General features: G+C 46.8%; 1 protein-coding gene across 8 annotated transcripts in view; it reads right to left on the reverse strand.

Annotated features, from left to right (window-relative positions):
- The window catches only part of Osbp2 (oxysterol binding protein 2), a 160,269-nt gene that overhangs the window by 114,161 nt on the left and 32,666 nt on the right, over positions 1-13,442 (reverse strand). For all 8 annotated transcript variants that reach the window (XM_006514851.4, XM_011243765.2, XM_006514849.4 and 5 more), the window contains exon 2: positions 1,946-2,154. In XM_006514851.4, the coding sequence (XP_006514914.1) occupies positions 1,946-2,154 (209 nt within the window). The remainder of the gene's footprint in view (positions 1-1,945; positions 2,155-13,442) is intronic.

Consider the following 13,442-nt stretch of genomic DNA (forward strand, 5'->3'; position numbering starts at 1 on the left):
AGCACTGTATATTGGAAGTATATAACCTGGGGTTTTTTGTTTGTTTGTTTTGTTTTATTTTATTTTATTTTACAATTACAGGGTGTTACAATTAAAAGATTGTCTTAAGTCTCAGAAGAGGTTTTGGACTTTTAAACAGTGTTGATACTGTTAAAGACTAGAGACTTTTGAAGTTAGAGTGAATGGGTTTTGTACTATGATATGGCTACAAGCCTGTGGGGGCCAGGGAGTGGAATGTGGTGTTTTGAATAAGAATGGCTTTATAGGCTCAGCAGCCAATAGCACTTTAGCTGAGTTCCTTCCATCCCAGGAACCCACAAAGTGAATTTCCTCTGAACTCCACAAGCACACAGTGGAACTCATGCACCTAAGCATACCACACACACACACACACACACACACACACACACACACAGAGGCATGTCCAAACATACACCCACAAATAAACACATAACTGTAAATGGCTAACCTAGTAAATACTGCAGAAAATGAAGCTCTTGGAGTCATTCATTCACAGTGCTTCTCTGTAAGCCTCAGGTTCCCTCGCTTTGATGGCGACTGAGCCCAACCCCATCTTTCACCACAGCTGCTTCCCACAGGCAATCACAGAGACCATGGGTCCTCAGGGTCAGCACAGCATGAGAGTTTCCTGTTGAAAGACTACACTTCCCAGATCCCCTTGCAGACTAGGGAAGTCATTTTCACCCTTATAAGGAGCTGATTCCTTTTTCTTCAGGAGACATTTTGGCCTCCTGCTCACGTGGGTAACAAAAGTGCCTCCTAGCAGTGAATAAACATGGTCCTGCCCAGGCTCAGACCAAGCCTCTCTTTCCACTGTCTCTCTACGGCTGCTTTGATAATCTAATGTGGCTCGTTGATGAGGGCTCCATAGCCTCCTCCACTGCTGTGCTTAATCTGTACTTGCGCATACTCGAAATAAAACACCTACAGGTGGCTCCCTAGACTACTGTGTGGCACAGAAAAATAACAACCTCTGACTAGAGCAATGGCCCAGATGTTTTCAGAAGACCTGAGTTTGAAGGCTTACAATTGTCCATGGCTCCTGTCTGAGAGCATCATGTACTTCTTCTGAATGCTGAGAGAAACACACACACACACACACACACACACACACACACACACACACACCATGCATACACAAAATAATCATACCAATAAAATAAATAAATCTTAAGAAAACAGCCTAGTGGCCCATTCACAGACAACAGGCTAAATAAACTATGGTACCTCCATACAATGAAAAACCATAATGCTTTTATGTACTAACAGGGGACACATTTAGGATAGATAGCTAAGCAGAAAAGGGCAGTGAAGTGTTGTGTTTTAAACCAGCACCCACTTGGGCATGTGCATAAAGATGACCATCTCCAGCACATCTGATGGCCTCCAGTGAGAGACCAAGGTAGGTAGCTAGGATCAGGAGTCAAACATGGGTTTTATTCATAGGCTTTTGGAATTCTGGGCTTATAGATCATATGAAGACTGTGCTTGGACCATTAGAGTTGGTGTCCTGCCTGGCCTAGGCAGCAGCTCTGGGAAACTCTCCTCACTGCCCACAATTACAACCAGTCTGAGGCACAGTGCTCCACCTGGACACCCACCCTACACCACTGCTTCTGGGTTTGGATCACTCAATATCTGAAGCACCTACTGAAATCCTCATAACTATCCTGATTTAAAAAAAAAAAAAAAGGCACACACAGCTTCTGGCACTCCAGACATTCCCATCCCCAGGACTGCCACCAACAAACACCTTGGCTGAATAGCTTCCTCACTGCAGATGGTGCGTCCAACCAAGTCAGAAGGCCTTCTGAATTGGACCATACTACCTTGGATTTCCTGGTCATGGCTGTTCCCAAATGTCCCAGATCCTCTAGACTACCGTGACACCACTCACACACACCCTGTGCTGAAGCATCACTACCTGACTGAGTTTTCATCACACGGATAGCCTTGGCCTTGGCCAGCTCCAGAGCGGTGATCCAATGCTGCCGGTCCACCTCTGAGCTGGCCTTGAGGTGGTAGGTCCTTGCCCCGTTGCATAGAAGGATTCCACAAGAGTCCTCTGTTTCAAAGTGTGTGGAGGCCAAGTTGATGGTCGCACGGCAGGTGTGGGCCATTTCACCCTGGTTTCTGTGAGATTCAAGAGAAGGTATAAGGTCAGGCTCCTGAATGCAATAGTTCCAGACCAAAGAAACACTTGAGGTAAATCCTCATCTCATTCCTGGAGAGATGGGAGACCCCCTGGGATCACCAGTGGGAGAGAACACCTTCCTGCAATGGACCACATCTGTCCACCATGGGGAGGGGTAGGAGGCTAAACTGTGCCATGCCTGCTATGGTCTGAGCCCTTGAGGACACTAGAAAGCGGAGAGAAGCCCAATAGTCAAATGGGGTCTGTAGCTTCATGCCAGGCTCTTTCCACTAAATCTTGGAGCCAAGAGAAAGATGTTGCTACTAAAGCAGAGATTAGAAACCCAGAGTTCAAAGGGAGGACCCAGGTACCTTTGTTTTCAGGTAATCTGGGAATGGTATTGTCCTTGAGACTGTCATTCTCTTCCATCAAGACAACCAGAGAGCAAAGATACTACCTATTATCATTGCTCAAGGCAATGACAGGACTGGCATGATGCTACCTCATGACAAAGGGACAACCCCTTCACTGGTGACAAGATCATGGAGCTAAAAGTATCAGGGGTGACTGAAGGACATATTATTTCCAACTGGACCCCGTGTCTAACTGAGATATGACCATCATGAGAGGATTTACTTCACTCACCCCCTGAGACACTTGAAGGAAATCCAGAACCCATGAGAACCCCAGATCTGGGCTGCAGAGATGGCTCAGTGGTTAAGAGCACTGACTGCTCTTCCAGAGGTCCTGAGTTCAATTCCCAGCAACCACATGATGGCTTATAACCATCTGTAATGAGGTCTGATGCCTTCTTCTGGTGTGTCTGAAGACAGCTACAGTGTCCTCATAATAAATAAATAAATCTTTAAAAAAAAGGACTATAATTAAAACACACACACACACACACACACACACACACACACAAACCCAGACCTTTCCACAAAGGGCTTTGCAAAGGTAAAAACAGTTGACAAGCATCTAATACTGCTATGGTGGGATGAATTCACTTGGCAATTTCCTGCCTGTTCTTGGCTGTATGTTAACTTGACTACATCTGGAATTAACCAAACCCCAAGAGGCTAGGTGCAGGAAAGATTTTTCTTAGTTAAATCATTTGTTTGAAGTAGAAAGACCATGCTTAATCTGGATCTTTTGAGGTGAAAGGTCCACCTTTAATCTGGGCCACACCTTCTGTTAGCAGCCCATATAAAGGACACACAAGAAAGAAGTGCCACACCACCCCAGTAGGATCTGTGTGACAAGTTCCTCAGACTGGGGCGATAGATTTCAAAAGAAGGAGGCCTCCTGGAGCCGGTTGTGGAACTCTTGGCCGGAACAAGAGTATTGAGCCGTAGTTCTCTTGGCAACTTATCTGTTTTATCTTTTCTATTCCTTTTCCTATTTATGAGATGTTCCTGATAGCCTAGGCTAAGATCTTAAGTGAGAATATTGGGTAAGAAGCCATCCCTTTCGATGGAGTCATTAACTATGACCTTATCTCCAGGAAAATCAGCACTTCACTTTATAAGTCATGTATAAGGTAGTATTGATAAATAAAAACTTTCCCAACCATAAAATTTTATATGGCTGTATGTGTGTAAGAAAGCCTTAAATAAAAATAATTCAAACAGTTTTCATTTATACTTTGAAGATTTACAGAAAAACAGGAACTAGATGTTAAACTGATCATAAAAATTCATTAACTTGTTTTTGGAAATTTGTCACTAGCCATAGATGATTTTTGTATCTTACTGTGCTAAATGATTATAATAATGTCCATTCTACCTGGCTGCTTCATTGAATATACTGTTTTAGAAGTTGTAATATCTGAATGATTTTGTGTTTTACTGTGCCAAACGATTATTACAATATCCGTTCTGTTTCACTGCTTCACTGAACATAGCTTTTCAGGGCTGTAATACCTGTTTCTTTATGCATGCATAAAAACCCTTGTCTGAGCGCTGCAAAATACACTCAGATTCAAACTGCCTCTGTGCTTGTTTCTGCTTGTCACCGCCAAATCCTTATCCACCTAGCCTCCAGGACCCTCATCCCAGGGTTTGCCTGCATCAGAGAGAAAGTTTTGTTTAGCTCATATCAACCAAGCCCCAAAAGGCTTATAAGCTCCACCCTTCCAGCTTTCAGACACTGCCCACAGCACTCAGAGACTCTGTTGGTAGCTAGGGGTTCCAGTGTATGCCAGCAGTTTTCCTTGCCAGATGTCCCATAACCCTCAGGGTCTTTTGGCATGGACACCAACCCTGCCACACAGTGCCTGGCCTCTGCTGCTCTCTGTGACCCCCCTCAATCTCGCATCCTCCATGCCTTCATTACCAGCAAAGTCAGGGATGCTCCTGACTCGTATGCTCTCCTACCAACTCGAGATGCCTGGCCACCCTGGACTGCAGCTGTTCCAGCTGTGTGCTGACACTGGGGAAACACTTTTCTAGGCAGTTGCTTCTGAGGATCAGGGAACCTAGTCAGCTTAGATGGTCTTTATTTAAATTAATTTAGACCCACCAGATGGAGTTTTGCCCCCAAGACACCTTCCATATTGTCCCAGTGCAGCAACTGGAGGATTCTCGAGATTCCAGTCTTTAACAAGCACCAGCATGAATGCTCTCCTGTCCTGAAATGTCCTCTGACAAACATTAGCCCATTATGTTGAATTCCTCCACTCACGTGCTTAAGACACAGACAGAATCAAGAAACATATTCTCGGCAAAAATACATTTGTGGTTCTTAGCCTAATCCAGATAGAATCTTTGTTCTTTGAAAGCTCCGTCCACATTTCTCTCTGTGCTCTTATCTTCTAAGTTCTACCAGAATTTCCCATCAGCCTCTGCTTGTGGCACTCAGTGGCTTTCCTAAACCAAAGATCCAAAGTGTTCCCCATTCCTCCTACAAAACAGTCCCAAATGCCTGAAAGTCACATGGCCAGGTTCACCACAGCAACAGCCCCACCTCCAGGACAGCTTCCATGTTAGTTTCTTGTGTGTTGCTGTGATAAAACACCAACGAAAACAGCGTAAGGCTTGTTTTGGCTCAAAGTTAAAGGCATAGCCCAGCTGATCAGGCACAGCAACAGCTGATCAGGCACAGCCACAGCAGAGCAGAAAGCAATAAACAAATGCGTGCACGCTGCTTAAACAATCACAATTGGCAAGCCCAGCAAATGATGCTGTCCACCGTAATTAAGGTCATTACTTCCCACAGCACTTAACATAATTCAGATAATATTTCACAGAAGTTTTCAGAGCCCTTCTCCAGGTAATCCTAGATTCTGTCAAGTAGACAGCAGCCATCACAACATCCAACAAATGACCCTCTTTTATCTGAAGAATGCCTTCTCTTTCTAGATCCGATCTGCTTTGACCACAGCACTTTGAGAAAATGATGTGGAGCAGAAGCAAGGCTCAGCTCATGGATTCTGGCATCAGAGGAAAGCACTCACAGACAAGGCAGAGCTAGTGGTGTCTGTCACAAGCCTGGAGTCTTAGATTTAATTTTAGGCTCGAGGCTGTTCAGGTGTTAAATGCTACAGTGACTAACCACCAACAGCACTCTTGTTACTTGGAAAAAATAAAAGGGACATAGACTATGCTCTAGGCACAGGCAAAGCTTGTAAGACCAGGAGAATTCACATGGCTTTCAGATAACTGGAAAAGTTCCATGATCATGGTGCCAGAGAGCAGGAGAGGCAGAGAAGCAGGAAAAAGGCAAACATGGAGAGAACATTAAGGAGTTATATTCTTGTACCCATAGTCAAAACGGTAGGTCTCCTGGGCTTAACATTAGAAAAGAGGGAGGATCACTCGCTCCAGATGTTTCTGTGGGAGATGGAAGAAGCCAGGCAGCTGTGCCAAGCCAGTCAGTATTCTACTGAAAGTTGTCCACTGGCCTAGAACAGATCACAACCCACCTATCATATATGTACACACACACACACACACACACACACACACACACACACACACACACACACGGAAACCCCACCTACTGTATATATAATAAATACCCAGCAGTCCATGAAGACAAGCAAGGACTGGAGGGGTAAATGGGTGAGAAGTGAGATACTTCTTGTCAACAGCAGCATAGCCAGAGTTACAGACTGACTGCTATCACTGTTAAATCTTGTTAACTTGCTTGGGATCAAGTAAGAGACACTCTTTGGGTGGCTCTGTGAGGCTATTTCCCGAAGGGCAGGGGCTCCTCCAGAGTGAGCGGAACCTTCCCTTGGCAGCCTAGATATAAACATGGATGTGGGGAAGGCAGTCTGCTCTCCTTTATAACCTGCTGTGAGTGTATCCACTCTGTTGACATCACCCCAGCTGCCATCCTTTACTGACATCAAAACCCAGTTTCTTCAGTCTTCCAAAACGAACTGAAAAACAAATAAACAAACCAACCCAGAAAAGCCAGTGGCTCTCCAGGAATCCTGCAGGTCTTCAGCACCCGGTCAGGGCTACCGAGGAATACCCTACACATACACCTCCCGATCAGGGCTACCGAGGAGTACCCTACACATACACCTCCCGATCAGGGCTACCGAGGAGTACCCTACACATACACCTCCCGATCAGGGCTACCGAGGAGTACCCTACACATACACCTCCCGATCAGGGCTACCGAGGAGTACCCTACACATACACCTCCCGATCAGGGCTACCGAGGAGTACCCTACACATACACCTCCCGGTCAGGGCTACCGAGGAATACCCTACACATACACCTCCCGGTCAGGGCTACCGAGGAGTACCCTACACATACACCTCCCGGTCAGGGCTACCGAGGAATACCCTACACATACACCTCCCGGTCAGGGCTACCGAGGAATACCCTACACATACACCTCCCGATCAGGGCTACCGAGGAGTACCCTACACATACACCTCCCGGTCAGGGCTACCGAGGAATACCCTACACATACACCTCCCGATCAGGGCTACCGAGGAATACCCTACACATACACCTCCCGGTCAGGGCTACCGAGGAATACCCTACACATACACCTCCCGGTCAGGGCTACCGAGGAGTACCCTACACATACACCTCCCGGTCAGGGCTACCGAGGAATACCCTACACATACACCTCCCGGTCAGGGCTACCGAGGAATACCCTACACATACACCTCCCGGTCAGGGCTACCGAGGAATACCCTACACATACACCTCCCGGTCAGGGCTACCGAGGAATACCCTACACATACACCTCCCGGTCTCCCACCCATGGACTGAGCAGACACTGGGGCCTCAGTCTCCAGAGTACAGACAGACATTGTTGGACTATGCAGATGAAACAGTGTAAGCTGATTCCCCTAAATCCCTCCTTTGTGTTATATATTTATACTTATTTTCAGTTTTGTTCCTCTAGAGAACCCTGACTAATACATGGGCGAGAATCACTAAATACAGTGTAGAATTCTGGATTTTCCAATCCAGAAAAGACTGGACAGACTACTGAAATTCAAACATAGCCTGGAGCTTGGCTGGTAGCCTTCTCATGGTGCTGTTGTCCTGGGTTTGGTGAGTTGCTGATGCTCCAGAGGAGAACCCCTCATCTCCCATGTGAGCTCCTGAGTCACCAGGACAAAAACAGACCTGAAAGCAGAAGGGGTCTGATTGCCGAGAGGGGGCGAGGGGGTAAACAGGAGTGGGAGGGGCTAAGCGAGGTCAGAGGATGAATGTGATCAGAATACACTACACACATAATGAGATTGTCATAGAGAATCCAAACATTGTAACTAATATATGCTGAGTTGCAAACCAGAGACAAGTGACAAGGTCCTGTTTAACATATTCAAGAGTAGCAGGAGGCCAGTTTCTCCCTCAGCTCAATGGGTCCTGCTGAACTCTTGTCCCTACTCTGAACGCTCCAGCCCAAGGGGTTTAGCTGCTCTTCCCTTGATAATCCATCCATTTTGGTTACCCCTCTTCTTTGGGCCCCCTGGCTGCTGCACCTCGTTCCCTTCTCTTCTCTCTCCTCCCCTTCCCCTCCTCCCCATATGGCCTAGCTCAGTCAGGTCATGAGCACTCCAGGCTCTCCCAGATGTCTTCTATGTCCCCGGGCCCTTTTATCCACAGCAAATCTTCTCCTCCACCACACCTAGGACCAGTTTCCTTTCTTCTCCTCTTTATTTCTTCCCCTACCCATTTAATATATGCTAATAAAATAACTTTTTAAAAAAAATTTAAAATAAGACACTTTGAAACAATGAAAACAGCGCAGATTAGCGTTCCTAATTACCTAGCGCCCAACAGACGGAATCTTTAGTCATAATAAATTGTTACTTTTAAAATCAAGGTCTTTGATTTTCCAGTTTATTTCTTATTTTACTATTTGGAAGAACTATGTAGCAGGCTATATAGATCTGAGGCCAATGGCCTTTCAGATTGCCATAGCCTGCAGAAATTCTGGCCTTGGAATTTAGCGCTCCTTTCCCTCCCATGTCCCTGTTTCATGTTCCATCCACTCTGTGCCAACCACAGGGTTTATTCTTAGCCTGTGTGTTACATTCGTTTTGTTTGAATTTCAATGGCTTCAAATGCAGTCTGGAAAAGAACCTAAAGAACAGACCTAGACCTCAGATCGTGGGGCCGGGGGTGGGGGTGGGGGAATGATGGGATGGGGGAACTCCTGCTCTCCGTGCTTATAAAGATGTCTCATTGATAAAGACTCTTGCTGCTAAACCAGACCACCAAGTTCAATCCTGGGACCTCTATGATGGAAGTAGAGAACTGATTCCTGAAAATTGTCCTCTGACCTCCACAAGTCCCATAGAAGACACGCACATACATACACACACACACACACACACACACACACACACACACACACATAGACAGAGAGAGAAAAAGAGAGAGAGAGAATAAATAAATGTAACTTTTAAAAACCTATAGGATGGGGCTGGTGAGATGGCTCAGCGGGTAAGAGCACCCGACTGCTCTTCCGAAGGTCCGGAGTTCAAATCCCAGCAACCACATGGTGGCTCACAACCACCCGTAATGAGATCTGGCTCCCTCTTCTGGACTGTTGGAAGACAGCTACAGTGTACTTACATATAATAAATAAATAAATCTTAAAAAAAAAAAAAAAAAAAACCTATAGTTGAAAGCTGGGTGTGCTGAAACAGAACTCCGTAATCTTTGCGTTTGGGAGACTGAGGCAGGAAGTTCAACCATTCAGGGCCCCATCTAGATTACGTAGTAAGTTTGGACCATCTTGAACTACATGAGACTCTGTCTCTGAATGACAAGTGAACAAACAATAAATAACAATAAATATATTTTTTAAAAGCCTGGTTGAAATGTCAAGGAATGTTCCAGAGCCTCTCAAAAGCCTAGCGGGTGGAATAGGCTCCGTCCAGCCTGCTGGAACCTATAAAAGCCTCTTGGGAGCTCCCCACCTTCCCACTGGGGGTTCATGGAGGTTTCAAACAGCCCAAAGCCGTCCTTCTTACCAGCCCTGGGCAGCTACAGTGGGCTCCTCCCCACAAGCAGTCCATGGCATAGGTGTCCAATCGCAACAGCCAGAACAGAGCTCTGCACCTCTTACAAGGGATTTGGGTTGAGGCTTTTGTACTATCCAATACACTCCAAGAAAACAGAGACAGGAACAGGTGACAGGACTGCGTGACAAGTTACAGTGGACATCACCTACTGTGGGAAACAACGAGGGTGTTGGGGAAGGAGGAAGAAGGGAGGATAGCCCATGTCCGGCCAGAGTTCCTCCTATGCTCTGGGCAGGCAGACATGGGAGGGCTGCCAGACACTTTCCACTTGCCCCCGGGTGGGCATCTAAACCATTGACCACACTGACCCCACTCGACGCGGGGTGGACAAGGGGCAGCCCCCGATACCAGGGGCCCTGGGATGACACCCTGTAGCCCTGGGTTATGGGAGAGAGGGCAGAGGGAGAGAGGTTCCCATGCAGGCGAGAGTCCTTAGTCTGGGCCTTGACTGGAGCACAGGAAGGCCTTCTGATGGGAGATTAGAAACGGCTCATTAGGAGAAAGCCTATCCCATCCTCCAAGCACAGCGGGCCTTGATGAACAGAGAGTCTATGGTTTTAGAGCTTTATTGTAAAGAGGCAGGGAGAAAGGAGAGAAGGTAGAAAGAGAGAGAGACCGGCCACAGCCAAGGGGAGAGAAAGGAGAAAGAGAGAAGAAAGGCTAGAGAGTAAGATAGAGAGAGAGTAAGAGGGAGAGAGAGCGAGAGGAGAGCAAGAGGAGAGTAAGGGGAGTAAGAGAGCGAGGTGGGGCCAAGCAACCCTTCTTATGGTATGCTGTTATCTTTACTGTTGCTAGGTAACTGGGAGGAGTCTAGCCTGAAGGTCAGGAGCTTGGGACTGGGACATTGCCTACATGACTACTAGCCATGCTTCTCCTGTGGGGGCTGAGGGGTGGTAACTACAACAGAGGCCAGGAGTCCAGGAGACATGAGAGAACTCCTTCTGTCCCATGTAGGTGAATTATCACCACCGGGTCCACCTCAGCTAGACTGGAGACCAGACTGTCTGTATATAGCCCATTGCCCAACAACCTACTATGTGCCTTCATTGACTCTCAGCCTAACAACCCTCAGCAGTGACCATGCCAGGGCAGCAGCTGCCAGGCGTGTGACTACCACAAAGACCACCTGGTGTTAACATATGTCTTACTTCTCCTGTAGTCTGACAGAATAGCCAAGATAAATGTGACAGAAGAAAATTTTAAGTTGTTCGCTGTTTTGGAACTGTCAGTCTCTTATGGCAGAAAGAACATCAGAGAGCAGGGCATGGTGGCCATTGTCACACGATGGTGGCCAGAAGCCAGAGAAAGGACAGGGATCTAACAACCTAGGGGTTCCTTGAGGCGTGCCCCTAATGCTTGCCTACTTCCTCTGGGTAAGCACGACCCCAGGAGAGGACCACAGGCTGAGGACCAGGCACGCAAACACGAGTATGAGGGACGTTTTGTATTTAAACTACAATACTCTATTCCAGTTGCTAAGGACTCATGATCATCTCATAATGCAAAACACATCATCCCCTCTCCAACTATCCTACCGTCTAAGGCAAAAGTCGAAGTTCAAAGTCTTCTCTAAGCTGTGATGCTTTGTAAAATAGAAAGGAAAGTCACATATGCCCAAGATAACCTGTGCAGAGAAAGCATTACCATTCCAAAGCTAGAGGGTGTCAAAAACAGGACTGAGACCAACGCGAGACCAAAACCCAGCACGGCAAACATTACATGCCATAAATCCACATCCAGTCCAGTCTTTGGTGCCTGGTGTGAGCCCTGACAAGCTTGAGAAGCCCTGCCTGCCCCTATTCACTGGCTGCAGCTTTCCTAAAAATCCATTTTTTTTTTTTTTTTTGGCAGCTCCACATCTTGAATTCTCCACGGCAGCTCAGGCTTCATGCTCACAGCTTTGTGAGGTGCCATGGTGCCGTCTTGGGGATGCTTACAGGGAACATGATCCTGCTATGTTCTGACTAGCCTCCCATGCCTTCCTTTGAGATCTGGTGGGATCCAGGACCCTATAAATCTTGCGTTCTACATGCCTACATAACCAGGATGGATGACACAGACTCAAGCAGATCTCTGTGGACTACAGCATCACCTGAGTGCCTGGGTTTGATTAATGTAGGAAAATACCTATGTGACTCTATGCAGTATGTTCTGAATCTCTCAAAGCAAGTGAATCTTGATTCTCTTGATCTTGCCATAGGTTGGGTCTGGCCAACTGTTGGGACTCTCTGAAGGCATCTTTCTGATTGTTCTGGTGCCAAGTATTTGGCTTCTTTTCAATGACATTGAATCTCCTGGACAAGCAAACCCTCTTTGTCTGCAACATTAAATAGCATCCCCTCTGGATGGACTGAGGGGTTTCCCAGCCTTTCCACTCTGCTTTCTGATCCTGATTCTCACTGTAAGCTTGGCTGAGAGCCACTGACGATTCCATGCCACGGCCTGAAGGCTATCCTGACTCGATGTTTTCCTTCATCAGGTTAGCCAGTCCATTTAGCCTTTCTCAGTAGTTTCAGGGTGTGCTGCGAGGTAAATTATTTGCAAGAATGAAACACAAATTGCCTCGGGTCTTATTTCTAGGAGAATTCTTGTTGCCATTTAAAGCTCATTTGCTTGGCCATTACTGCCCACGGTTTTATGGACGCTTTGGTGTTCCAAGTTCCCACAGCTGTTCATTAAGTTTTGCTTACCAAATTCTCAGCTTCCTTTAGCTTCCCTAAAGATTTCCAAATTTCTCCTCCAAGGCAGCACCTTAGGCCTAAGAACCACAAGCTCAATTTAGCCCCACAAGAGCCCCACCCCTACTTCTCTAACTCCAGTTTCTGCTTTAATCATTTCTACATCGCCATACCCAAACTCCTGGCCCAAAACCTTGAAGAGGAAGGATCCATTTCCACTAATGCTTTCGGGAGTGTCGGTCCGAGTTGTGGGGAAGAGTGTGTCTGAGCTTACTTCATGGCAGCCGGGAAGCAGGGAAAGGGAAGAGACTCAGGGACCTGATAAAGACATCCAAGTCCTTCCTCCAGTTAGCTACTTCCTCCAGTTAGGCCCATCTCCAAGATATTCCATGGCTTCCCAAAATGATGGCACCCCGGAGTCATCAAGTTCACGTTCAAACAGGCCTGTGTGATATTTCACACTCAAAATGTCAACCCTTAGTGACTTACCTACGTGTAAGGACACAGACCTTCTGTGCCACCTCAGAGAGCTTCTGCCACTCCTCCAGTTTCTTCCTAAGACTCCCATCTAGGCTGTCATTCCTCGAGTCACATAGAAATCCCTTCAGGGTGTGATGGTGATAGTGATTATAAACTCGACAGTGTCTAGAGTCGATGTGGATGAGGGATAATCTAGATTAAGTTAAATTGGGATGGTCTGTCCTAAAAGTGGGCAGCATCAGTCAGAAGGCTGGGGTCCTAGACTGAATAAAAAGGAGAAGACTGGCTGGGTCCCTCTGCCTTCTGGCTTCAGATGCCATGTGACCAGCAGCCTTCCCCCTGCTGCCATGTTCACCTGGCATGAAGATTCCCCAGACCCTAAGCCAAAAGAAACCTTTTGTCTCTTCAGTTGCTCCTGTCAGGATATTTTACCACAGCGACAAAACACGTCACTAAGACTCCGGGTTTATAATCACATGTCCTGATTCTTGCCCTCAGGTAGGTTAGAGGCTTAAATCCCAAGGCGAGACATCAGATAGCACAATAAGGCTTCCACTGGGTCAGAAGACAAGTGACCACTTAGCCACTTTCCACAGCTTGTGCCAGTGACCAGCAAGG

Source organism: Mus musculus, chromosome 11, assembly GCF_000001635.26.
Source record: "Mus musculus strain C57BL/6J chromosome 11, GRCm38.p6 C57BL/6J".
NCBI lineage: Eukaryota > Metazoa > Chordata > Mammalia > Rodentia > Muridae > Mus > Mus musculus.